The sequence below is a fragment of the Pelodiscus sinensis genome, chromosome 19, assembly GCF_049634645.1.
Source record: "Pelodiscus sinensis isolate JC-2024 chromosome 19, ASM4963464v1, whole genome shotgun sequence".
Taxonomy (NCBI): domain Eukaryota; kingdom Metazoa; phylum Chordata; order Testudines; family Trionychidae; genus Pelodiscus; species Pelodiscus sinensis.
The window spans coordinates 14,101,413-14,128,547 of NC_134729.1; the positions used below are offsets into that span (position 1 = coordinate 14,101,413).

The 27,135-nt window shown below is 48.1% G+C and overlaps 1 protein-coding gene across 1 annotated transcript; it reads right to left on the reverse strand.

Moving 5' to 3' along the window:
* Positions 1-982: 982 nt before the first annotated feature.
* On the reverse strand, positions 983-26,991 carry COLGALT1 (collagen beta(1-O)galactosyltransferase 1). The gene is made up of 12 exons (XM_075902456.1): positions 26,635-26,991; positions 22,406-22,516; positions 20,617-20,734; positions 11,809-11,943; positions 11,452-11,656; positions 10,218-10,337; positions 8,614-8,690; positions 8,283-8,389; positions 7,524-7,656; positions 5,894-6,021; positions 4,979-5,185; positions 983-3,437 (listed from the first exon to the last, which is right to left on the reverse strand). Exons 1-12 carry the CDS (start codon positions 26,844-26,846, stop codon positions 3,170-3,172), a joined length of 1,821 nt encoding a protein of 606 aa, XP_075758571.1. The 5' UTR covers positions 26,847-26,991; the 3' UTR covers positions 983-3,169.
* Positions 26,992-27,135: the final 144 nt, after the last annotated feature.

The following is a 27,135-nucleotide window of genomic DNA, read 5'->3' on the forward strand; positions in this document are numbered from 1 at the left end:
GTACAGCACCCCGTTCACAGCAAGATGAGACTCCGCCAGCCAGTAGAATAGAGAGGGTTTATTGCTTCTCCAGGATATAACACAGCATATATGCGATGTGGAAATAAGTCAGGGGCTGCCAGTCTTAGACCCCCTGGGGTAGGGGTGCACAAGCCCCTGAACTCCCAGCACTCTGCTTAGTCTGTTCTCTTCATGTTTTCCCAGCCAAGACTGCCCCTTCTCCAAGCCACACCCTTCCTTTGTTCAGACCCCTTCCCTGGACAGCTAAGAACCCGGTTGGGCCATGGGTGACCCCCTGTTGGGCAGTGCACACAGATGCAGGCCAGTAGGGGTCACCCACAGCCCAAGCATAGCAACCAGTAAGTGGACAGGACTCCCACTGCTCACACAGACCTTTTGTTGTTTTTTAAGTTTATCCTGGTCAGACTAACTCGGCTACCCCCTGCAATCACCGTATTGAGTTATGGTAACATCACATTTTCAAATTCTTCCATCATATGGGCTAGAAGGTTACGTTGTGGCTGTTGATATTTGATGAAGCCTGAAGGGCTGTTCTAATCAAGCAATTCCAGAGCCAGGTCCCTAGGGAAAGTCCCACAGTAACTATGCTTAAACCTTCCCCTGTATGTATGTTCCATGCAGCAGAGTAAGGGCTGCCAAGCTCACGCAGAATACAAATGCCCTGCTAGCAATGCCAGGGCTGTCAGGAGCATAGTGGGAGCAGCTTATTCCCTCTATTCCTGGCCTAGCACCAGGACTGACATTCTAGCTTCAATCCTGTGTGCAAAGAAAGTGCCTTCTCTCAAGCTCTAGTGCCCTCATCTCCTTAATGATGAACAATACAGGGTTGACAGGTTAGAGCGGGATCAGGGGTCAGGCATCCCTATACCACCCCAGTACTCTAGCCCCTGTTCCCTGCCTCCAGAGCTCCATTTGTCCCACAGCTTGCCAGGGTTGCATAAATACCAATTTTCACAGTAGATTTAACATTTTCCACAGTAACAGATTTAATTGCTAACAAGTCAATTACAAAACCAAAGCATACAAGACAAGACACAGAGCACCTTGTGTTTCTATTCTGTTTTGTTCCAGTAAGGAATAGACACAACTGTACATTCTTTTTATTATTGCATCTGCAAAGAAACCTTACATAAATAATGGTACAATGATTTGAACATGTACATATGCATAGTTAATTAACTTTAGGAAAAATTATCAGAGCTGACATTAGCAAAAGTTAGTGGATGCAACTGGCCACCAAAAAATGTGTTGCGAGAAACCCTGTTTTGGCTATGCAGAATATAGACTTTGGTCCTGTTGGCATTTCATCAGTCTAACCCTCAGCCGTAATCACGCAGATGAAACAGGGATTAGAGGGCCAGACACAATAAATTACTCACTGAAAGTCTCCCCCTGAAGGAGAAAAATAGATACAGGTGAAAGCAGGCAGTCACTCTGTCTTCCTGCAAGACAACACAGCTTCTTTCCTAGAGGATCCCTCAAGCCAACATTGTGGAAGCTGCACTGGAAACTGGAAGCACTTTGCTAGAAGTAGATCTAATGCTACTTCAGGATGAATCTGACTGGAAACACCAAGCACGGGTTGAGGATTCATAGCCTCTCTTCTGGTCACAGCTACGAATGCACCCACCCCAGCAATGGCTATACCTTTAATAGTCTATGGAAAGTCAGTGTTCTCATGTCAGCTCCTAGGACAGGGACTCAGAATGGTCAGTACCAGACCTCCCTCAGCACAAACCATGAAGTGACAGGACCACAGAGACCAGGCTCTTCTAATTTCTAGGGCTCCTCCCAGTCATGGGTTACACAGCCCAAGGAAGCTTGTACCACTGCTGCCTAATTAATCAATAGAAGATTTCATGTTCTAGGACTATAAAGCCAGCCAGAGATAAAAATACAAGTTTGTGTTCACAGGAGGGAAGCTCTTGCTCTGCTCCTTCCCTTACATTCTGGACTGTTTGTGAAGGAGATAGTTGAAGTTTTTATCAGAGTAGGACCTGGCACCATCTCACTCTTTCTCCCTGCATAAATGCAAGGGACTATTTAAGGGTCATAAAACAGGGATCCCAGAAATCCATCTGCTGAGGGAGAATGTGGAATTTGTGTTTTTACATTTTGAGATAAAAACCTAAATTTTAATGGAAGTACAACTCTCATTTTTTCCATATGCACAACTTCCCCCTCCTGTGGTTGAGTTTTGAATGCACTTGACATTCACATAGCTAAAACATACTGCAATAAACTGCTTGTAGCATACAGAGATTACTCAGTGTATAGCGGGGTCATGTTTCAATGCATTTCCAATTTCACATTACCCTGTACCCATAATTTATGCAAATATGTTGAAAACTTTAAAAGTCAAATCTCCCTTAAATACCATCTCACTGAGTTTGATAAGGACAAACTGAATGTTAAGGACAACATTCTGCTCTGTATTGTATGCAGCAACAATGCAGAAGATGTTCTAAAGCAGACAATTGTAGAACAGAGTAAACTTTAAACTGAATCAAAAGAAATGAAGAAAGCTGAAACAGCAGAGCGATTGACAACAGTAAAACATTTTACAACTATACATATATCAATAAACATTGTGTTCAACTGATATCTATATTGTGGCTAGGGAAGCTAAAGTTCAGCATCTATTTTAAAAATCTAAGCCTCCCCCCGCAATTTATTCGAGAATTTTGTGTTTAAAAAAACAACATAGAAAACTAAGATCCCTGCTCATGATACCCCTTACTACTGCAGACACACATGGCAACAGAGGCAGGAAGACCAATGTCTTATCAAATACCAATTTCCTAAACCAAAGAATAAAACCCCATTACAACGAGCCACTGTGTAAGGATCTATGCTGTACCGGAGTAGTGGCTGATTTGATGGACAGAGCAAACCTGACTTTCATCAGCATCCCCTCACAGAGTTTTGCAATAGCAGAGGCCAGCAGAACTTCAGCCATAACCCTCACTGGCTTTTGTCATCTAAGTGACTTTCTCATTATATTTTTGGACATAGAATGAAGCCTCAGTAATCTCTATGGAAGGACGTTGCTATACCTTTTTTCCTGCTTTGTATCCCTGCCCCAACACATACGTTTCCTGATCACCATCAGTCCCTTCATCCATTCACTAGAAAGGGCCTGATCTGGTCATAGCTCATCCCGGGCTGTACTGTCAAGAGGTGACTGGAGCACGTCTGAGTTCTTGGCTTCCTTGCTGAGTTCCTGCTGTTCTTTCATTTTCTGGGATTTGGCACGGTCCCAGTCAGTTTTTACTCTCTCATTATTCCAAACCACAGAGGTCTCAGTGTCACTGATGTAGCCATCATCGCCAGTGTAATGTGTTGGATAAACCAGCAGTGGTTCCACCGAAAAGGCCAGCAAATTCCGATTTTCAAAGTGTTCCATGTATTCAGAGCTATTTAGAAAAAAAAGGGGGGGGGATGGTCATGTCTTCTATGCTTACCCTACAATTCATCTTCAGCCTCCCACCACAGTGCATTAATCCCTCTAAGTACCCTGTTTTGCTCCAGATACCCCTCATCCTCCTACCGCTCACTGTAGCATTCAAACCACATACCAGCTTACTGAAACTTCTCCCCCACAATCCCTCCAGCCCTCTCCAAAGAAAGGGACATTCATCTTTCAAGAACTTTTGTCTTTCCCTAAAAGGACAGCAGCTGTGGAACACATGGCAGATCTTACAATTCCTACTAAATAAGTATTTTAGAGCCCTCTGCAAACCTCTAAGTAGCTCCAGCCTCCTGGGGCATAGTCAGGCTGCAGAACACAGACTCTGCCATGTGGGAACAAGCCTAGGGCAGTCAGGGAAACACACTGCTTGGACGAGGCAGCATTGAGCAAGACGCTCTTAAGGTGTGAAGTCAGCTCTCACTGACAGGGCTGGGTGGCCCACTTGATCATCAGTCCCTTCATACAAGAACAGTCATACTGGATTAGACTAAAGATCCATCTAGCCCTGTAATCTATCTTCTGAGACAGGAGCCAGTGCCAGGTGCCCCAGAAATCACAGTAAGGTGATCAAGCCAGCCAACTAACAATAGGCTTCAGCACACTTGAGTCCTTACTGCCTATGAGTGAGTGAGAGATCCATTCAAGCAGTCTCAGGAACTCCAATAGCCCATCCTAGAGCCAACCAAAGTTTCTGGCATTTAAACAAATGGATTTTTTGTCAAATATATAAAACACTGCAGGAAGTGTCTTCTTTTTACACAAGTTTCTCAGGTATTCATCAAAAAAACGATCGTGACGAAGACAAGGAGTTCCGATAGTTCAAAAATACCCAAAGAACTTTAAGAAAAATATCAAGAAAAATACTAGTTATCATTCTAATTTTTCATGGGAACAATAACTATTTTGAAACCAGTTCTAGTTACAAACTTCCTGCAACAAGTTCTCATGCTGCTTCCAGGAACAAACAGGATAAATGCTGTATTCTCAAGTGCACTCCATACGCTACTACTGGGATATGCACGGCTTCATTGTCAAGTCCAGAATAGGGATGTGAAAATTTAACCATTTACACAGTTAACTCATGAGCCTTGGCTCATTGGTTAATGTGCATGGTTACATGCAGGAGTAGCGGAGGTGGGAGCCAGTGCATGTGGGAAGCTGGTTTTAAGACAGTTCCCTGCACAGACTGGATCCCACCTGCCCTTCCCAGCATGTAACCGCTGAAAATTTCAGCAGTTACATGATTATAATTATATGCATTTTAACATCCCTAGTTCAGAACACAGGGGGTTTTCTCTGGTAAGCGCGATCTACAACTAATGCTGAAACAGCAGCAAAGAGTGTGTTTGTTCAAAGTTCTGTTTTCAACAGGCTTCTCAATTCAGAATATGGTGCTCCAGGAGCCCCTTCACACACTGCCCATCCTATAGGTTGATACACGCTTCTTCCCCCAGCACTAGGCCCCAGGATGCACTGCAGACTCACACAGGGTGTTTATCAAACATGACCGGAAGGAATTCATCCACAGGCAACATCTTGGAGAGTGGCTCAGCTGCCAGCAGCTTCTGGGCACCCTGTAGTGAAATCACATAGGCTAGAGTCCAGTAGGAATAATCTGCCTCCACCAGATTCCGCACATGAGGCACAGACTTCTCTGGATGCTCCACCTGCATTCGTTTCCTTCCAATGTAACTGGGGGAAGATAGACAGCAGCACAAGGATGAGTCTTTTGAAAAGTTATGCTCTAGCTAAAGCAGGAGATAGAGCCTCATGCAGGAAAAGATGGGTGGAATTCCCCTTGACTGTTTTGCTGGAAGTCAGATTAGATGATCGTCAGAGTCCCTGCTGGCCTTAAAAATATCTATCAACTCCTCATGCATGGAATCAGTGACCACAGGTGGAGAGCAGAAGTGGCAAATGCCCTTGTAGCACAGGGAAGCCACTTCCAGCATAAAAATAAAGCCACTTCCTGGTTAACATGGCATGTGATCCTTGCTGATGCTGTGCTTGTGGCACAGGAAATCTTATGTAGTAATCAGCGGGTGCGCCTATGATCTGAACAGAGCACAGCTCAGCATTCTCAGCAGCACCCAGGCTGAGCCTGAGAGTTGTAATAGGGAAATCAGTGATCTCTATTCCCAGCTATCACTGTTTCAACCTTTCTTTATTCAATGCTCTTTCCAAAGTCATTTCTTCCTAATGCTTACATTAGGCAAGTTAATAATAATCAAAAGGGCATATTCCCTCCCACTGTGGAATTCCCAGGGTTAGGGTCCCCCTTTACTCTTCTCTCTTTTGGATTGCAAGCTCTTCGGGGCAGGATTTATGTATTGTACAACATAAAGAGCTCAGGGATGCCTTGTAGAACATCTATATAGTATTTTAATCTTCTGCACTTACATCAGGTCCCAATCCAGACCTTCTTCTTCCAGGTCATACATCAGATTCATCAGCCGTCGTTTAAAGAATATTTCAAACCGCAGGTCATCCTCAAACACAATTGATTTCTCCAATCCTCGCTCCACAATCTAGCAATTTGGCAGAACAGAATTGCCACAGCCAAATCAGAGAACCATAAACTCCTGTTCTCCTTCACCCCACTCCCCATGACATGTAATTTATCACCTCCTTTTACAGCACAGGTATCTATTGACTTCTAGTGCTGAGGAATTAGCTCTCTCTTGCCTCCCAACCTCTTCAAATATATTCTCTTTTACCACCTCTAGGCATACCTAGCCATCATTCATGAGTAAGATTCAGATTTTTTGTTATTTTTAGTAAGTCATGGACAGGTTGTGGATAATTAACAAATTCATGGAAGTCTATTGCCTGTTTGCAGCTTTTGCTAAAAATAATGGGGGGAGGCCTGCTTGCAGGGGAGGGACAACTGAAGCCCAAGCTGGGAAGGGAGAGCACCCGAGCTCTGATGCAGCATCCCCTGCCACCTGTATAGGCTGAGAACTGTGGGCCTCTCCACTGTGGCTGAAGAGGAAAACATCATGGAGGTCTCTGAAAGTCATGGAAACTGAGACCTCCATGACAGAAACAACTGGTGAGGGGAAGCTCAGAGACCCCCAGCCATGTAACTACTCCCTCTGGTCTAAGGAAGGGCTGAAAAAAACCCTCCACTCCAGGCCTCAACTCTCCACCCCTACTCTGCCCCCTGCCCCATTCCCTTTCCATACCTTTTCCCCAATAGAGACTACTCAGGAGACTAGGACGGATGGGGATCTGAAACCTGCAACAGGGGTTTGCTCCCTCTCCCTGCACTCACTGGCAGTGGTGGGAGGAAGCAGAGCAATGCAGCTCCAGCTGCATCACTCCACTTCCTGCTGGTGGATGCAAGGGCGTCCTGCCCCATCTCCTGGAGTGGTGCACCGGAAGAGCAGAGCGAGCTGGTTTGCCTTGCTCCACTTCCCCCACTACTGCTGGTGAGTGTATGGAGCTAGACCTATGCTGCAGATGCTAGTCTCCTCTTCCCTCTGCATTATTCCTCCATCCAGCTGCTGGCCAGCCCTTCCCGTCCACGGTATTGTGTGGGGGGCAGAAGGGGGCACAAGGGATCACACACACACCGCCCCATCACCTTTACTCCATGATATAATCTTATCCATAACAATGAATGAGAACTGCAAGACTTTTCTCAACATGTAGAGTACAAATATCCCTACTGTGGCTCACACAGTAACCCAAACGCCAGCACAAGGCACTACCTCTAAACTTCTCTCACCCAGCTGAAATAACAGTATCAGCAAATGAGTTCCTGCTCCCTGCAGGGATGATGAGAGTCCTTGGACGGCCCTAAGCATCAGCCATCCCCACCTCCTGCCCCCACGACTCTATGTCTCTACTTATCCTTCATACTACAGAAAACCCTGCTGAGCAGCGGGAATTCTGGCAATGGGAGTATCATAGCTGGAACAGAAATCCAAAAGTTCCTGGCCTGGCTATTGCATCCAAAGAAAAGAAGTGCCCTGAAGGGGTCAGAGGCACCAAGATCCTAGGAACTCTCCTGAGAGTATAGACTTACCTCCTTCCAGATCTTGTAGTGACTAAGGAAGCAGCCCAGCTCCCCTTTGGTAAGTGGACGGCCATGATATGGGTCCTTATATCCTGGCAGCATCTGAATCCCCATGGCTTCCACCTGACTGCTGTTCATGGCTCTGCAGACAAACACAGTGCAGCTAATGCCTCCTTGTCAGCATGAAGCAGCACCTGGCTTTGCTCTGCTAATGCTCACAAATGCAGCTTCCCTCCTCAAGGAATCATCTCCAGGCCACTTTATTGTAGGCCTCTCTCTTTGCAGAACTGATGATGGGAAACAGAAGATGCTCATTCTCATAGCCAGTTTACAAAGAATAGAGACATGCAGGTCATTACAACAGCTGTTCTGGTACCAGCTCAGGGCACTACACAATTATTATCTTGTTTCCTCACCCTGATGTGGCTTGTGTGCATAGGCACAGAAGATATTACTAGATGAACTATATAGGTTATTTACTCAACAGCCTCTTTGTCCATTCACAGGGTGGGATAAAGGGAGGCAAAGCCATACCATCCACAAGGGCCTTCATACGATAGAGGACTTTGCATTAAGTGACTAGGAAACACTGACACCCACAGCATCTAGCTCCTCCTCCTCTTCACCAAGCTCTGCTTCCCCCTCATTTCCGAGAGACAGCATTAGCGCCTCCTCTATAAGTCCGCCTCCAAGAATCCCCATTGGCATATCCTAGATCCTTATTATCAGGTGTTGGACTGGACATGTGTGTTATCTGGGTGCACTCACTTTCCATCTACAGCCTCAATGATTTTGCAGTCAATCTGCTGCTCATACAGCGTCCGCAGCATTCTCTCTCGTCGATCAGCCCTGTGCTTTAAGTTAATCATGAAAACCTGAGGAAATAAAACCCATGGCAATGAATCTGCAGGAATGTTTCTACCAAACCCTGGCAGGCAAGAATTCAACTGCAACCTTGGTGCATCCTGCACTGAATACAAGGGAAGAGATACCCTTCAGCACTGCAGCTCAGGCATTAGAGTCTGCAAGCTCAGCTTGTGCAAACTAAACGACATCTCATCTCAGTAACATGCCCGCATGGAGCAGAGTTCTGACTCACCTCATCAAAGCCCATCTTGTCAGGGATCTTGGGCAGGATGGACAGGTATTGTGAAGATTCTACTGGGGAGTTCTTCACTAAGGGAAAACCGAGATGATGAATGTAAATGGGTTTCTGTAAGATATTGTTGTCCAGACTCAAAGCAGAAAGAACCTCTCCTAGTGCACATTACTCCAAATGGGGGCACAGCTAGTGCACTGGGAACAGACCTCCAAACAAAATTACCACAAAGTAGCCAGTTACCAACAATCTACTGGGACTTGAGAAACAAAAGGATCCTCTAATTTTCTATTCCACAACTGATCTCCTACATCCCTTCTTGCTACTAGTCTTCCACCAGCGCCCAGCATGGATGCTTATGCTTATCAGTCCTGTTGACTGACATGCTCCACTGTCTTATTTATTATTTTCTTTAGGCTTTTCATCTTGTAGGAAGAGGTTCCCCAAAAGGAAAAGTTAAAGAGTGAGTTAAAAGCATTCAGGCAATTACAGAATGTTTGCAGGCAGATTTGAATAGGAAACTGCTGTCTTTACAGAAATATTCTGTCTCTAAAGGTAAGGAGAATACCAGTTTGTGCAGCTGAAGATAGCTGTGTGCAGCCAAGCGGGAGGGGAACCAGAGAAATAAACCTTTGGCACCAAATTCTCAGATTTGTAAAAGCTATTTTAAAAAACAGTTATCTTGTGACCTGGGCAACCCCTCTTGCATTACTCAAAGGTATAATATTAAAATGGCCAGGAATCAGCCCCCATGTGCTGATAGTGAAGTATGTGACTTTTCCCTTTAGTAAAAGAATCTTTGTGCAGCCAAGACTGATACAAAGAGATACTGTGAGTCTACCTAGGAATGTACCCAGGGGAGAAAGTATGGAGTCCAGCACTCTTCCTATTACTGTAAACAGCACAGTTCAGAGCACTTCACACACAACTGTGTAGGTGAGCACTGCCAGTGCTTCTTTTGTTAAAAAAAAAAAATCTGGTTACTCCAAGGGAAAGTTGTTGAACTCTGAAGGTGTTGGTACTGCGTCTGGAGGTGCCGGTACTGAATACCGGGCAGTACCATTACAAAGAAAGCACTGAGCACTGCCATACAGATCCTGCAGACACCAGAGGCCAAGGAGGGCGGGTAGGGGGGGAGAAATTGAAATAGGCGCCTATGTGGCAAGCTGCAATGACAGGAGACGAGAGGCCTCAGAGGTTAATGGAAAAAGCTACAGAGTGAAGTCAGAAAGAAACACTCTCTGTTTTTAAGTAGGCAGACAGCAACCACAGGAGCTGAACAAGTTACCCAAATGTCAACAGGCAAGACACCATGCTGCTCTCCCATTGCCTGTAGCAGACATGAGCTGCTCCAAGCATGACCAAGGGTGTTGTGGAATCACTTGAGGTAGAGCTTCCATAGAAACTACCATTCTAGACATTCTGCTTTAACAGTTCTTCACCATCTTTTCCTCCTTCTGTCCAGCCAGCAGGTTTGGGGAAACTGTTGCTGAATCCCCAGGACAGAGGCAGGTCCCAAATTCAAACAGTCAGAAGTAAGAGGGAATAAGGAAAACCATCCAAGCTTATGCATATTCTGGCTTCTGCTGGAATTCAGCCCTTACCCATGATCTCCAGCTGCACGTGCATGAAGCTTTCCACCTCATCCCGCATGGTGCTGTGGGCTCTCAGTGGCACTGGCAAGAAGCCATAAATCTCTTTGTTGCATACAAACATCTGGATTTCTGAAGTTAAAACACACAGTGAACAGATACTAGTAGATCACTGCTCAAAACCCACTTTTGCATTACATTGGTGTGACCAGAGAAGCAACTAAAAGCAATTCTTTAAATAGACCAACACTAGTAAAAGTTTGCCAGATTTCCCAGCAGCAAGTTTGAAAACCAGAAACAAAATCCTCCATAAGCCTAGAAGAGACAGAGACTACATTTTCTCTCTCTCTCTCTCTCTCTCTCTCTCTCCCTCCCCATTTGTATGCATTTGTCTTGTTTGGTGTTAAAAGAAATACTACTTTCAAAGGTGCATCCAGAGCATCTAAACCAGGGGTGGGGAACCTTTTTTGGGTCAGGGGACGCTGATCCACAGAAAAAAAAAAATCAATCCAGGGCTGCACACCAATGAGAAGCAAAAAAACCAACCAACCAACTCCTCATTGATGTGGCCCCTAAATTAGGAGAAAGACACTCTCCATATTCCCCTTACACAGCAGAGCTGGGGGGAGGGGGGCAGCCAAGTAGAATGTGTGTGCTCCAGCCTCTGGGGCCAGATCCAGGCAAGCCATGAGCCGCATTTGGCCCCCAGGCCTGAAATTCCCCATTCCTGATCTAAACCAGTGGTAGGCAGCCTGCACCAGCAGACTTCTCTCATGGGCCACAAAACAGTTTACATTGAGCACGTGCAGGCACCACCCCACATCACCTAGTGGCTGCCATTCCTGGACAATATGATCTGCGGGAAGCAGCACCCAGCATGTCCCTATGATCTGCTACTCCCTACAGTTCCCATTGGCCAGGAAAAGCAAACACGGTCAGTGGGAAATGCAGGAGACCATGTCCACAGATGGTCAATGTAAGCAAACTGTCCTGTGATCCACTAGCAGATTTTCCTGTTGGGCCACAGGTTACCCACCACTAATCTACATTAATGTTTTCTTTTCTCTCACTACCCCACTATCATTCAATACCATCCTTTTGACTAATCCTCACCAACACAGCAGACAACCTCATCCCGCTGCAGAAAACAATGACTGAAGGCTTCGCATATGTCAATCCACAGCAGAGCTACTCACCCAGAGTATGCTAGCAAGAAGCCCATGAGCAGCAATATCCATTAACTCACCTGCCTGCTTGCAGGAAAATGCAAAGACAATGATGTCATCAAAAGACCAGGTGTAGTCTGGGTGTGGTGGGTAGAAGGCAAGGTCCCGGGAGGCCTCTTTCCGCAGGTCAATCAGGAAAGTGGAGTGCACCATGGGGACAGCAAAGCATCCACGGCGCTCTCGTTTTCGAATGGGAATGTAGGCAGGAGTGCGTTTGTAATAACCCTACAAAGGAGAAAAAGAGATTCTTGCAGGAGTCCTTATGAGAGGGGGCAGCAGGGAGCTGCTTATGCATGCAATGGATCCTGTGGGCAAAGTCCTGCTGTACATAGGGCTTGGGAAAGGAACACAGGTCAAAAGCTCAGGCTTCCTCCTACCTGTGAGGTCATTCCACACCAGAAGTTAGAATAGGCAGCACGAGAGTCCAACATGGGTGCCACAACAGTTTTGTTTTCTGCCATCAGCAGACCCAGAGTGTCTGGGTTTGTCAGGAGATTATCTGCATCCACAAACTGCAAACAGGAAAGAGAGACAACAAGCAGAGTCAATTCTAATACAGACAATCCAGTCCCGATACCAGCCAGGTGCTCTCTACCTCAAGCTGTTGCTGTATAAATCCTTCAGAGGGGTAAGCCAAGTTAGTCTGTAACTGGAAAAATTTTAAAAATGAATAGTCTAGGAGCTCCTTAAGACTAACAAAACATGTTTATGGTACCATGAGCTTTCATGGGTACAACTCACTTCTTCATATGAATGGAGTATTAAAAGTCCAGTTCCAAAATAAATAGGAGATGGGGGGGGGGGGGGGGAAGAAAGGAGGAAAAAATAGCGAATTAGAGTGTTCATGTTACAATAAGAACAATTTACACCTTTTCTAAGTACCCACTGTTTGGTTGGCTAAGTCTTTAGGATGTGGAAGGTACTTAGGAATAAGAGATCCTCCGGAATAGGGCTTTATTCCGGAGGATCGGGCCAGTCTAGATGCTCTTTTCCGGCTTTTCTACAAGCCGGAAAAAAGCGGCGGACATCTTTATTTAAATCCCGCGGGGGATATTTAAATCCCCCGCGGATTTCCCTATTACGAAGTTTAAAATTAGCATGCCCCTTTCGGAAAAGGGGCCGGTGTAGACGTAGCCAGTGTGTGTGTCTGTAGTACACACTCATGTCCTGACCCAACACATGTGCGTGTGGAGTGGGTGGTGGTGTTAACACTTTGTAAGTAGTAAAAAAAGTAATTTTGGTTTTTGACTGGTCTGTGCATTTCATAACTTTCATTTCTCTCTTACGCTTAAATTTAATTATTTGAGTAGTGAGTTCTAAAATGCCTAATCTGTCATGGCTGGAGTAATTGTCCCTATGGTAACTGCTGCTCCTGGAAATGGCTGGCATGTCCCTGCAGCCCGAGAGAGGCAGAGCAGGGGTTCTTCACATGCTGTCTTTGCCTGCAGACACCACTCCTATTGCTCTCATTGATAAATAATGGGGAACTGAGGCCAGTGGAAGCTGTGGGCTCAGTGCCTGTAGATGGGGGGCGGCACATGGCACCATGGAGCCATTGCTGTACATGCCAGCTGCATTTAGGAGTGGTGCAGGGCAAGGGCAGGAATGAGCCATCTCAGTTAAATGATGCCCAAATACAGCCTGCTCCCTGAACCCGTCCCAGCCCTGAACTTCCTCCTATACCCAACCTCCCACCCCAGATGTGAGACCCACTGCACCCAAACTCCTTTCCAGAGCTTGCACCCTGAAACCCTTCCTAGACCCCAATCCTCCACCCTGAGATAAGCCTGGAGCCCCTCTCACACGCCAAACCCCTTGGCCCAACCCCAGTCCCCCCACCCCAACCCCCTAATCCAGCCTGGTGAAAGTGAGTGAGGATGGGAAATGAAGGGAGATGGAGCGAGCAGGGTGAGGCTTCAGAGAAGGAGTGAAGCAGAGGTACCAGGGCTGTTTGCAGGGATAGGTTCCCAGATTATTATGATGGAAGTGTGCTACGCAGTTACTGGAAATAATTTGTTTGAGCTTAGAGGGTTGCCTGTAGGCAAGGACTGGCCTTTCCCCCCAAGGCCTGTGCAAGCGAGGGGCCATTTTCCAGGACAGGTTGTAGATTGTTGAGAATGCATTAGAGGGGCTTAAGTTGTGGGCTGTAGGGGTACATCTAGACTACAGGTTTTTGTCGACAGAGGCTTTGTCGACAGATACAGATGTTATGTTGACAGAACTCGGCGGTAGTGTAGATACAGGTATACTTTTGTCGACAAAACCGTGTAATCTAGACACATCCTAGGTGATGACAAGTGGAATTCTGTTTTTTCTTCTTGGCCGGTATTGAAAGAGTTCGCGTCTGGGTACTCTTCTGGTTCTGTTGATCTGTGTTTTCACTTCTCCGCGTGGGTATTTCAGTTTTAATAATGCTCTATATAGATCCTGTAGGTGTCTGTCTGTCTATGGGACTGGAGCAAATCAGGCTGTATCTTAGGGTTTGGCTATAAACAAACTGAGAAATGTGACTTGGATGGAAGCTGGAGTCATGAAGGTAAGTGTAGTGGTTGGTAGATTTCTGGTATAAGTTGGTGGATATATGTCTGTCAAATGCCAGCAATGGCCCTCTGCCATGTATATTGGCCAAACTGGACAGTCTCTATGGCAGTGGCCTTCAACCTTTTTAAGCACAAGTTCACTTTTCCAATTTAAGTGCAAGGTAAGATCACCTCAAATCCAAATTTTCTTGCCCCACTTCCTTCCCACCCTTTCTGATTATGAATATGTATATAACCTGTGGAATACATGTGAGGTGTGAGTGAGAAATAACCAATCCAAGGCAGTTTAGGATCTCTGACTTTTAAGGCCAACAACAACCCTGAAAGCAAATAAATTAACTGAGAAGAGGCCAGTAGAGCTCGCTCTCTCTCTTGGACAAGATGTAACATCACAGCAGAAACCTGAGACCGGCCCAGAGAAAGTAAAGCCTCCTGCAGATCTGAAGGGACATTACGGTTGAGTCTCTGGGAAGCTGATGCCTGATCAGCACTCCAACCACCAGCTAAATCAGAAGTAATCTACACTGCACTTGCAGCCTGCCTCCAAACTACCAGCCTGAATGTATTGTGTGGGCGTATGAGAATCACCTTACTCTTAAGGATCTGTACCGATAAACACCACCAAAAACAATACTGCTTCAGCCCACCCTCCGTCTGGGTTTGTTCCTCAGCAGGTCTAAGGAAGTGCAACAACATCTACACAAGCAATATAATCACTGGACCCAAGCTCATCAGCCACTACATCAGGGGCTCATTTAACTGCATATCCACTAATGTGATCTACGCTATCAAATGCCAGCAATGTCCCTCTGCCACGTACATTGGCCAAACTAGACAGTATCTATGGGAAAGAATTGATGGACACTAATCAGATATCCAAAAAGGAGGGGGTAGGCCTGACCTCAGCAAGCAGGCTTTAAAAGCCAGAGGCAGAGCAACCAGGGGAGCGAAGCAGACAGGGGCGTTTGAAAGATGGAGGCCTACTACGGTCAAGAAGACCCGCAACACTGGTGCCAGCACTGCTTCTGTCTCCTCCATATGCACTTGTAGCCAGACAGGCCACCTGACCATGGATGTCTCTACCCAGATCCTGGTGTGGTTTTGCAGGGACTGTGGCTTGCAATTCCCACTTACTGATATCCAGGCTAGGGGGACCATCCAGTGTGAAAGGTGCCCGCTGGTGGAAACTCTCAGGCAGCTGGTGGAAGAGCTACAGAAGGTGGCTAGATTGAGGCGCAACTGAACCCACAAGCAATTCCTGGATAGTATTCATGTGGTGACAGCTGAGGTAGCTGTCCCAGGACACAAGACTGCTGACACCACTGGTGGAGGAGGAGATGACTAAAGGTGGACACTGGCAGCGGGTTACTTCTGACAACAGGCAATGCTCCACCCCTGCTCCCATCCCTCTCACCATGGTACTAGGAAACTGTTATGCTCTTCTTGATACAGGAGATAAGGATACACCCCCTACAGCAGAGGAGGAGAAGCCTCGTACCCCCAAGGCTGGGAGACCTGCTGCCACCACTGAGAGGAAGAAACGTAGGGTAGTGGTGGTCAGAGACTCTCTTCTGATGGGGACGGAGGCACCCATCTGTCACCCTGACATGTCATCTTGGAAGGTATGCTGCCTGCCGGGTGCCCATATCTGAGACATTACGGCGGTATTGTCACGGATTATCCGGCCCTCTGACTACTACTCCATGCTACTCATCCATGTGGGCACTAAGGATACTGCAAGGTGTGACAGTGAGAGGATCAAGAGTGACTACAGGGTTCTGGGAGTATGGGTAAAGGAGTTCAGAGCGCAGGTGGTATTCTCTTCGGTCCTTCCTGTCAAAGGCAGGGGCCCTGGCAGAGACACGTGCATGCTGGAGGTGAATGCCTGGCTGCGAAGATGGTGTCACCAGGAGGGTTTTGGCTTCCTTGACCATGGGATGCTATTCCAGGAAGGACTGCTAAGTAGGGATAGGGTTCACCTTTCGAGGAAGGGGAAGACTGTATTTGGATACAGACTGGCTAACCTAGTGAAGAGGGCTTTAAACTAGGTTCGACGGGGACAGGTGACTAAAGCCCACAGGTAAGTGAAGAACATGGAGACCTGGGAGATAAGTCGGAAATGGAAGGGAGTGTGGGCTATAATAGCAGAGAAAAAGGAGTGACAAGGCAGAACTGGGAGGCAAGATCAAATCCGTATCTAGGATGCCTATATACGAATGCAAGAAGTATGGGTAATAAGCAGGAAGAACTGGAAGTGCTAATAAATAAATACAACTATGAAATTGTTGGTATCACAGAGACTTGGCGGGATAATACACGATTGACAGGGCTTGACAAATCCGCTTATCTACTCGCCCATGGCGAGTAGTTGCAGCCAGTCGCCCCATTCACCGGCGGTTCGTGCATGTTGAGTGCAGTGCAGTTCAGATCTCACACATGCGCAGTGCAGGGCTGGCGAGTGGTTTTCACCACGATCGAGCCCTGACAATTGGAATATTGGTATAGAAGGGTACAGCTTACTCAGGAAGGATAGGCAGGGGAAAAAAGGGAGGAGATATTGCCTTATATATTAAAAATGTATACACCTGGACCGAGGTGGAGATGGATGTAGGAGACTGATGTGTTGAGAGTCTCTGGGTTAGGCTAAAAAACAAAGGTGATGTCATGCTAGGGGTCTACTACAGGCCACCTATCCCAGTGGAAGAGGCTTTAAAAAAAAAAAAAAAAAAAAAAAACTAAATATCATCCAAAGCGCAGGTGGTGGTGATGGGGGACTTCAACTATCCAGACATATGTTGAGAAACTAATACGGCAGGGCACAGACTATCCAATAAGTTCTTGGACTGCACTGAAGACTTTTTATTTCAGAAGGTTGAAAAAGCAACTGGGAGGAAGCTGTTCTAGATTTGATTTTAACAAATAGGGAGGAACTAGTTGAGAAATTGAAAGTGGAAGGCAGCTTGGGTGAAAGTGATCATGAAATCAGAGTTCATGACTCTACGGAACGGTAGGAGGGTGAACAGCAAAATAGAGACAATGGATTTCAGGAAGACAGATTTTGGTAAGCTCAGAGAGCTGGTAGGTAAGGTCCCATGGGAAGCAAGATTAAGGGGAAAAACAAATGAAGAGAGTTGGCAGTTTTTCAAAGGGACATTATTAAGGGCCCAAAAGCAAGCTATTCTACTATGTAGGAAATATGGCAGAAGACCACCTTGGCTTAACCAGGAGACCTTGCATGATCTAAAAATAAAAAAGGAGTCATATAAAAAGTGGAAACTAGGACGAATTACAAAGGATGAATACAAGTTTGATGACGCGTCGGGGTTCCCCCGACTCCTGCACCCTCGCAGTGGCACGAACAGACTCCACCAGCCAGTAGGATTGAGGGAGTTTATTGCTTCTCCAAGGATGCAGCACAGCACAGATGTAATCTAGTTACAGGGCCAGGCCTAGGATGCCTCAGCCCCCCTTGAGATGGGGGGGAAGACTGGGCCCCTAAATCCCAGGCCCCCTTGTTTAGGCTGCTTCCTCCATGATTCCAGACAGAAACTGACTCTCTTCTAGCCCTGCTCCCCCAGACAGGAGCTGGTCTCCGCCTTTCTCCCTTTGTCTCTCTCCCTGGGAGGCAACCTGTCGGACAGGTTGTGAGACCCTTGCCTAGTGACTCATCCGCTGTCCTGTTGGGCCGTGCTACAAACAGCCGCCAGTGGAGGTCACCTACTGCCCAAACCCAGCAACCAGCAAGGCACCACCATACCACACTGGGTTATAGAGCAGACAGCACGCCTCCACTACTTCACAACAAGTAAACAATACAGTATGCAAGGGCAAGATTAGAAAGGCAAAGGCACAAAACAAGCTCAAACTAGCTACAGACATAAAGGGAAACAAGACGACATTCTATAAATATATTAGAAGCAAGAGGAAGACCAAGGACAGGGTAGGCCCACTTCTCAGTGAGGAAGGAGAAACAGTAACAGGAAACTTGGAAATGGCAGAGATGTTTAATGACTTCTTTGTTTCAGTCTTCATCAAGAAGTCTGATGAAGGAATGCCTAACACAGTGAACACTAGTGGGAAGGGGGTAGGTTAAGAAGATAAATTTTTTTTAAAAAGAACAAGTTAAAAATCACTTAGAAAGTTAGATGTCTGCAAATCACCAGGGCCTGATGAAATGCATCCTACAATACTCAAGGAGCTGATAGAGGAAGTATCTGAGCCTTTAGCTAGCATCTTTGAAAAGTCATGAAAGACAGGAGAGATTCCAGAATATTGGAAAAGGGAAAATATAGTGCCCATCTATAAAAAGGAAAATAAGAACAACCCAGGAAACTACAGACCAGTCAGTTTAATTTCTGTGCCAGAAAAGATAATGGAACAAGTAATTAATTAAAGAATTAATCTGCAGACACCTGGATGTTAATAAGATGATTGGTAACAGCCAGCATGGATTTGTAAAGAACGAATCATGTCAAACCACTCTGACAAGAAAATGAGTCCTATGGATAAGGGACAAGTGGTAAACGTGGTATACCTAGACTTTAGTAAGGCATTTGATATGGTCTCACAATAATAATTCTTATCTATAAACTCGGCAAATACAACTTAGATGGGGCTACTATAAGGTGGATGTGTAACTGGCTAGATAATAACTACTCTCTGAGAATAGTTAACTGCTGGAAAGGCATAACAAGCAGGGTTCCGCAGGGGTCTGTTTTGGGACCGGTTCTGTTCAGTGTCTTCATCAACGATTTAGATATTGGCATAAAGAAGACGCTTATTAAGTTTGCAGATTATACGAAGCTGGGAGGGGTTGCAATTGCTTTGGAGGATAGGGTCATAATTCAAAATGATCTGGACAAACTGGAGAAATGGTCTGAGGTAAATAGAATGCAGTTTAATAAGGACAAATGCAAAGTCCTCCACTTAAGAAGGAACCATCAGTTTCACACATACAGAATGGGAAGCGACTGTCTAGGAAGGAGTACTACAGAAAGGGATCTAGGGGTCATAGTGGACCACAAGCTAAATATAAGTCAACAGAGTGACACTGTTGCAAAAAAAGCCAACATGATTCTGGGATGCATTAACAAGTTGTGATCAAAATATGAGAAGTCATTCTTCCACTCAGCTATGCTGTCTACATTGTTCTTTGGCTTCCCCACCAACCAAACCAGTACCCCTACACGTCAAAAGGCAAATATATATTTTTACATTTCACATGAAATTTGAAAATTAAATTTTTTTTATGGTAGTGTCTTCAATCTTTTTATACCCAAGATCACTTTTTAAATGTCAGGGCAAGCCCGAAGATCCCACCCCTTTCTAGAGGCCCCACCCTCTCCCTTTCCCTCCTCTCCATCATTTGCTGTCCCCAGCCCTTACTCACTCTCACTGGGTTGAGATGGAATGAGCAGGCTCTGAGGTGGGAATGAGGATTTGGGTGTGGGAAGGGGTGAAAGGTGCAAGCTCTGGGTGCAGGAAGAAGCGGAGAAGAGGCTTCTGGCTCAGGGAAGGGGCTGTTGGGGTGCTGAGCAAACAGGTTTGTGGATGTGAGGGTGCAGTTCAGGGCAGGGGTGTTGGGAGTATGATGGGCTCAGGACGCAGATTTGCAGTGTGTGGATTGTGCAGCAGTGTTGTAGCAGAAGACTGAGGATGTGAGACGCTCAGGATATGGCTGGACCATGAATGCTCCTAGACCAAAGAGCCCACGAGCCTAACGGTAGGAGGACCAACAGCCCAGCCAGGGGCAGCGGGGCCAGAGCCCCACAAAAGTGCAGACGCCAGTCAACCCCAGCAGCCTGCAGCAGCATGGGGCTGGAGGCTGAAGAAGCCTGGCTGACCGCAGCAGTGCAAAGCGAATGCTGGAGAATCTTAGCTGCCTGCAGCAGCACATGGTTGGAGATCCGAGAACCCCAGCAACCTATGGCAGCACAGGGCCAGGGGCTGGTTAATCCCCGGCAACCTCTGGCAGCGCAGGGCTAGGGACTGGAGAAGCCCAGGACATCCATGACAACCCAGGGCTGGGAGCCAGCAGCAGCAGGCTGGGCAGCCTGGCTGGGGAGGCATAGAGGGAGCCAGAGGCATGGGGCCAGTGGCAGGGGACACCTCCCCTGGTCTGGAAAATTCTCTTATTCAGGACCATTCTGGTCCCAATATTGCCAGATCAGGGAGATCCAACCTCTATATATTTGTTAGTCTCTAAGGCAGCAGGGTGGGGGGCGGGGGGGAACCTAAGGCCCAGATGCAGCCCCCAGCTTCCCTGGAACCGGCCCCCAAGGCTCAGAGCTCTTCCCCAGCACTTCAGCCCCTCTACTGCCCCTCAGAAGGCCTGAAGCACACAAAATTTACTAGCCTGGGCCTTCCTAGGCTCTGGTGTATGAGGGGAATGTGGAGAATGTCTTTCTGCTTCTCAGTCGGGGAACATGACAATGAGGGTTTGTTTGGGGGTGTTTTTGCTTCTCACTTGTGTGTTGCCCCTGACTGATTTTTCTGTGGGTCAGTGGCCCCTGACTCAAAAAGGTTCCCCAATCCTCCTCTAAGGTGCCACAGGACTACTCGTTTTCAGAGTGCACTTGATTTGAAAACTGAAAATCACTGGACCACAGTACCAAAGGGTCTCATAAGGCAGGGAGATTTTCTTACCAAGATGTAGTCAGCCCACATGTCCCTGGCAGATTTCAAGGCTGCTTGTCTGAGCTTCATCACATGCTCATAGCGAGAATTTGACCAGTGCTTTGGTCCTTCCTCATCCGGATAGGACCTGCCAGGAATTAAGCCATAATTAAAGTTGTAGCTGCATTCCACCTTCCCTACAAGTTACATGACATGGATATGCGGAACTAAAAGGATAGCTGGAATGAACTGAGCACAAGTGTCATAATTGAGAGGTGAAAGGCAAGCTAACTGCAGAAACCACCTTGCCCTCTTTTAGGCACAATGCAGCCCAAGCCGCCTTCTATCAAAGAACTAAGGGTATGTCTATACTAGCTCGTTAATTCGAGCTGGGTAGGCAAATCAGGCAACCGGAGTTGCCTACCTAGCTCGAATTAACGAGCTAGTGTAGACATACCCTAATAGACTTCCTATTTGGTTAGGGAGTCTTCTCCATAGACAACAGCAAGATTTCTGCTCAGTAATGTCATGGAGGCCCTTAAGACTCTAAGAAAAGGGAAGGTATTCGATAGACGTATTTTATTGGTCTGCATGGACCCAATTCAATGCCTGGGCTAACACTGCACATAGAGGATATTCTGTAAGCGACTGATATAGCAGTCGATTGTTCTCACCCACCAGTTTATGAGCATCTCTGAACAATCCAATATCAAACAGCAGCCAATCAAATCCACCACAAACAGTGATTCATATCAGAGCCCTGACCTGCTCTCCAGCACACTGATCCCAAGTGACAAGGACCCTGAATCTTTTACCACAAGACAGATCAGATAAGGAAGCATTTAATGCTGTCTCCTCAGGGCCTGCAGGTTTTGAAAAGGGCAAACTGATTTTTTTCCATATATATTAAATAAATAAGAACAGTGAAGAATTTATATGGGCCTCAAAAGCATTTGGAGACTCGATCTGTTCAGTAATTTACAGACGGGTCTGCAAGGCTGTATGACCGCGATGGGCCTCTAATAGTTACAAAGCAGAGCAGCTTGACTTTCCTAATTGGAGCAAATGTTGCATTAACTATCTTCCCATCCCTGCCAACCATTCCCCCATCAGAGAGCATGTCCGAGAGACCAAGGGAGGCCACTGGTGGAGAGGGAGTCAGGGCATTTCATGAGGACAAAGGTGGCTCAGTCATTCTCTCATCCCCACTTAGGCTATGTCTACACTGCATGCGCATTCTTGAGCAAGTAAATGTACAGTATGGCATCAGAACAGAGAGCTTCTTGTGCAAGAGTTATTCCTCTTCCCACAAGGAATAAGAGCTCTTGCGCAAGAAGGCAGTGTGGACGGGCAAAATGGCCATCAGAGCTTTCTTGCGCAAGAGAATGTCTACACTGCCATGGACGCTCTTACGCAAAAGCACATCTCTTGCGCAAAAGCACCTGGCTGTGTGGATACACTGTTGCGCAAGAACTCTTGCGCAAAACAGTTCTTGTGCATGAAGCCTGAAGTGTAAATGTAGCCATAGAGTCCAGTGAGGCCAAGATGAAACTTAACAAAAATAGTCATATGCCTCAAAGAAACAAGGATTATCAACAAACTCTATCTTCTTTCTGGTCTAGGGCCAGCCTTTCACAGACCCAGGCTAGGTCCTTTCCAGCATCTCCCCTCCTTTAACCAAGAAGCCAACCTTTTAATTTACCCTTCTGCTGAGGAAATAAATAAACTTGAGCAGCTGTCTCTCTTCCCAGTGAATGCAGATTCATCAGCAGGTAAAGTTAGCCAGGTGCCGGTAACAGTCTCTCAAGCAGGGTCTCACCTGGGCTCCTCCATGGGCCTCCATTCCACAGAGTGATAGAAGGTCTGCACATTTATCAGCCACTCTCGTAGCACAGCTGTCGTGTTGTCAACATTGTGGTCTGTTGCCACCCTGAAAAAACCCCCCAACAGTGACACTAAGTAGGGGCATTCTGGCCCTTTCCCCCATGCCCTGCAAGGGAAACTGGAGCAATGTAGGGATGTAATAGTGTAGTTGATTAGAATCATAGAACTGGAAAAGTCCTCAGAAGGTCATCAAGTCCAGCCCCCTGCTCTAGGCAGGACCAAGCCCAACTAAATCAACCCAGCCAGGGCTTTGTCAATCCAAGACTTAATCTCTAGGGATGGAGACTCCACTACTTCCCTAGGTAGCCCATTCCAGTGCTTCACCACTCTCCTAGTGAAACAGTTTTTCCTAATATCCAACCTAGACCTCCCCCACTGTAACTTGAGACCATTGCTCCTTGTTCTGCCCACCACTGAAAACAGCCTTTCTCCAGCATCTTTGGAACCTCCCTTCAGGAAGCTGAAAGCTGCTGTCAAATCTCCCCTCACTCTTCACTTCTGCATACTAAATAGACCCAACTCCCTCAGCCTCTCCTCATAGGTCATATGCTCCAGCCCCCTAATCATTTTGGTTGCCCTCCGCTGGACCCTCTCCAATGCGTCCACATCCTTTTCGTAGTGGGGGGCCCAGAACTGGACACAATACTCCAGATGTGGCCTCACCAGAGCCGAATAAAGGGGAATAATGACATCTCTGGATCTGCTGGCAATGCTCCTCTTAATGCAACCTAATATGCCATTAGCCTTCTTGGCTACAAGGGCGCACTGTTGACTCATATCCAGCTTCTCATCCACTATAATCCCCAGGTCCTTTTCTGCAGAACTACTACTTAGCTGGTTGGTCCCCAGCCTGTAACAATGCTTGGGATTCTTCCGTCCCAAGTGCAGGACTCTGCACTTGTCCTTGTTGAACCTCATCAGATTAAAGCTTATAGGTTCATGCTATAGACTACACACATTCCTCTCTCCCCCTCTTCCTGCCAGTAAATTTTTTAGTAGGCTGGCCAGCAGCCTGGCTCAGTCCCGGCTTGTGACAGGCTCGGGACCTACCCTTGCTGCTGCTCTGCATTTAAAGTGTATTAGGAGCTGGGAGGTCAGGCAGCCTGGCTCACACTGTGTCCAGGAGCTCCGACGCCCCCAGACAGGGACTACTGCAACCTTCTCAGAGGCAGCAGCACAGGGCAACAGGCAGCCAGTCCGCTTGGGGAGCTGGTTTTTAAATTGGCTCCCCTCGCAGACCAGCTCCTGCCTGGCACCCCGAACTACTGCCTCGGATACCCCGGCTGCTGCCCCTGCCCCCAGGGACTATAAAATACTTGACTAACTGATGAAATTTCATGAGGTTAGTCAATTAACCAACTTAACATCCCTATTCCTTTTAAAAAAAAAAATAATGGAGATTACCTATCTCCTAGAACTGGAAGGGACCTTGAAAGGTCATTGAGTCCAGTCCCCTGCCTTCTCAGCAGGACCAAGTACCATCCCTGATGAATTTTTGCCCCAAATCCCTAAATGGCCCCTGCAAGGATTGAACTCATAACCCTGGGTTCAGCAGCCCTGCCCATGATGACTGGGGCTAGCCACAAACAAAGGCTGCTCCAATAGCACCCCTCTGTGGGGGATCACAGCAGGGAACAAGGGCTGCTGGACTCAGTTTGGCTCATGCCAGGTCCAGGACCTTTTCCCACTATGACTCTGAAGTTTAAGTGTAGTAGGAGCCGGGCTGTCTGCCTGCCCAGCTCTTACTATATTTAAGCTGCAGAGCAACAGCGGGCAGTAGCTTGGTGCAAGCTGTGACTGAAGCTTCCTCTGTTATCAACTAATCATGTAGTAGATAGAATCCCTAGTTTGCAGTAACTCCTTGGCTGCGTCTAGACTGGCATGATTTTGCGGAAATACTTTTAACGGAAAAACTTTTCCGTTAAAAGTATTTCTGCAAAAGAGTGTCTAGATTGGCACGGATGCTTTTGCGCAAAAAGTGCCTTTGCGCAAAAGCATCCGTGCCCAGTATAGATGCGCTTTTGCGCAAGAAAGCTCCGATGGCCATTTTAGCCATCGGGCTTTCTTGCGCAAAAAATTAAGGTGCCTGTCTACACTGGCCCTCTTGCACAAGTATTCTTGCACAAGAGGGCTTATCCCTGAGCGGGAGCATCAAAGTATTTGCGCAAGAAGCACTGATTTTGTACATTACAAAGTCAGTGCTCTTGCGCAAATTCAAGTGGCCAGTGTAGACAGCTGGCAAGTTTTTGCGCAAAATCTTGCCAGTCTAGATGCACCCCTTTTGTTTCCTTCTGTTGTAAGGCAAACACCAGTGGGAATTTCAGAGCAGGTACCTTCCCTGCTGGCAACACCACCTGCCCAGCTCATCCATGTAACAGCCATGTTCTACTCATGTCTAGTGGCACTGAGCCCTGGCTAGACGCACATGAAACCGTTAAAGCCCAGACACTATGGTGGCAAGTGTTTCACAGGGGCCAAAGTGGATTTAAAGTGCTAACTGGCAGCCTAGAAAAGGTAACTGAACCATCATAAGAACATAATAGTATGATAGTGGTTGAACAGGAAACAGCCTGGGGTCTCGCTGGACTTCTGCCTGTTCTCAAGACAGGCCCCAGCAAAGTGCAAGTGAAAGCAGGTGAAGATAGTCACTTGCGTCTCACCAGCTCCCAAAGTCACTGCAGGGCCCCTAGTGCAGCAAGGGGAGAAAATCCAAGGTGGACCCAAGCCACGCCAGCCATAGGCATTGAGTTACATGAGACCATGGTGCCCAGACACCAGGAATAGCCCTGGCCCAGGGCCCCTGATCCACCAACATTTGAGTCTGGGTCTCTTCCCCAGTCCAGTCTGCCAGCCTGCACACATCCCTAGACTTGCCTGCTGCCCGCATGCAGCGACATCGCCCTATCCCAAGAGCTGTAAGTGCCAGCAGCTGTGTAGAGTGAGCAGGCAGGAAACTGCTCTAGCCTCACTGTGCTGCCAATGGTAGTGGTAGTGGTGATGGCGGGGGTCCCCCAGGTAAATCTAAATCACTCAGGAGCAGCAGGCAGGCTGTAGAGACATAGGGAAGAAGGGGGAACTTGCAGGGCAGCAGAGTAGAGAGCCCAACCCCTCACGAGTGACTGCCAGAGAGAATGTCTCAGATACACAGCCCATCCTAATGTATTCTCTACTCCCTCCCAGAGTTTACACTCTCCCCCCACACTTCTTCTGGCCCCAAATTCCCAGAGCCTACAACCTTTGCCCCCTCCTGCACCCAAACGTCCTCCCAGAGTCTTCGCTTCTTTCTGAATGCCAATCCTCTGTCCCACCCAGAGCCTGAACCCCAGCTGCCCTTCTTCACCCACATTCCCTCAGAGTCAGTTCCCAACCTTTTCCAAATGGGTACTCATTTTTACAATTCAGGAAGACTTGGTGACCCAAAGCAATTAAAAAATGGGGAGAAAAGAGAGGGCAGAGCCACCTGGGAAGACACTTGGCAACCCTTTTTAAATGTAATGGCGACCCATATTTGGGTCCTGACCCATAGATTGGGAAACCCTGGTCTAACCCCTCCTGCCTCCCACCCAAGCTCCCTTCCAGAGACTTAAGCAGGTGGGGGGGACAAGGAATTTGGGAGGGGGAAGGACCCAGGATCGGGGCATGCTAATTTATGCCAACCTACTGCTGCTGCCTGAGCAGGGGACAAGGAGAGGCAGGAAGGAGCCAGCCAGGCCCCATGGATGGGGCGAGGCAAGGGACAGGTATGGGCGGGGAGGAGCCAGGCAGGCCCCAGGAGCAGGAGAGGGAGGAACCAGACAGGGCTCAGACAGGGTGGGGCAGGAAAGGATAGGGAGGAGCCAGGCAGGCCCCAGGAGCAGGGCAGGGGACAAGTAGATGGAGGAGAAGCCAGGCAAGCCCTAGGTAAAGGGTGGGGCATGGAGAAGCAAGGGGACAGGTAGGAGGGGGAGGAGCCAGACAGGCCCTGGGGGGGCGGGGCAGGGAGGAGCCAGGCAGGCCCCGGGGGGCGGGGCCGGGGCCAAGCACGTGCAAAGAGGAGCCAGGCAGGCCCCGGGGGGGCGGGGCAGGGAGGAGCCAGGCAGGTCCCGGGGGGGCAGGGCCCGGGCCGGGGCCAAGCACGTGCAAAGAGGAGCCAGGCAGACCCGAGGGCCGCTGCGGGGCTCTCACCACAGCGCCGTCCGCTCCTTCGGGTGCCGCAGCCGCTCCAGCGCCCCCAGCGCCGCGGGCAGCGAGTGCGCCGCGTTGCGGGCCAGCAGCGCCACCAGCACCCGCGGCGCCTGCAGCGGCGACTCCGGGCTCCAGCGCTCCTCGGGGAAGTAGGCGCCGCCCGGGCCCAGCAGCAGCAGCAGCAGCAGCGCGAGCCCGGCAGCCGGCGCCATGGCGCGGGTGGGCGCTCTGTACACGGCCCCTCCGACGGAAACGGCGCTTAAAGGAGACGAGCTGGCACGAGCCGCAGTCCCTGCCCGCGGCACCTCCCCTTTAATGGCCGTTCTTACACGCCGACCGGAAAAGTTCCAGACACGTCCGAGCCGAGTCTTAAAGGGACGTGGCCATCCCCGCCCCTGTAGGTGTCCCGCCCAGCCGTTGCCGTGGGCACCGGAGCCGGCGTGCGAGTGCTGGGTCCCAGCCCGGCCTGGGCGCTGCGTTACCCCCAGGCCGGCCAGCAGC

What these genes read in the sequence shown, in the direction of transcription:
- COLGALT1 (XM_075902456.1), bottom strand. Translation starts at nt 26,846, where the DNA reads ATGGCGCCGGCTGCCGGGCTCGCGCTGCTGCTGCTGCTGCTGCTGGGC. An exon ending in AGGCCCATGGAGGAGCCCAG is followed by an intron (nt 20,735 to 22,405) that starts GTGAGACCCTGC and finishes AATTCCTGGCAG; the next exon opens with GTCCTATCCGGATGAGGAAG. An exon ending in CGTGCAGCTGGAGATCATGG is followed by an intron (nt 8,691 to 10,217) that starts GTAAGGGCTGAA and finishes GTTTTCCCTTAG; the next exon opens with TGAAGAACTCCCCAGTAGAA.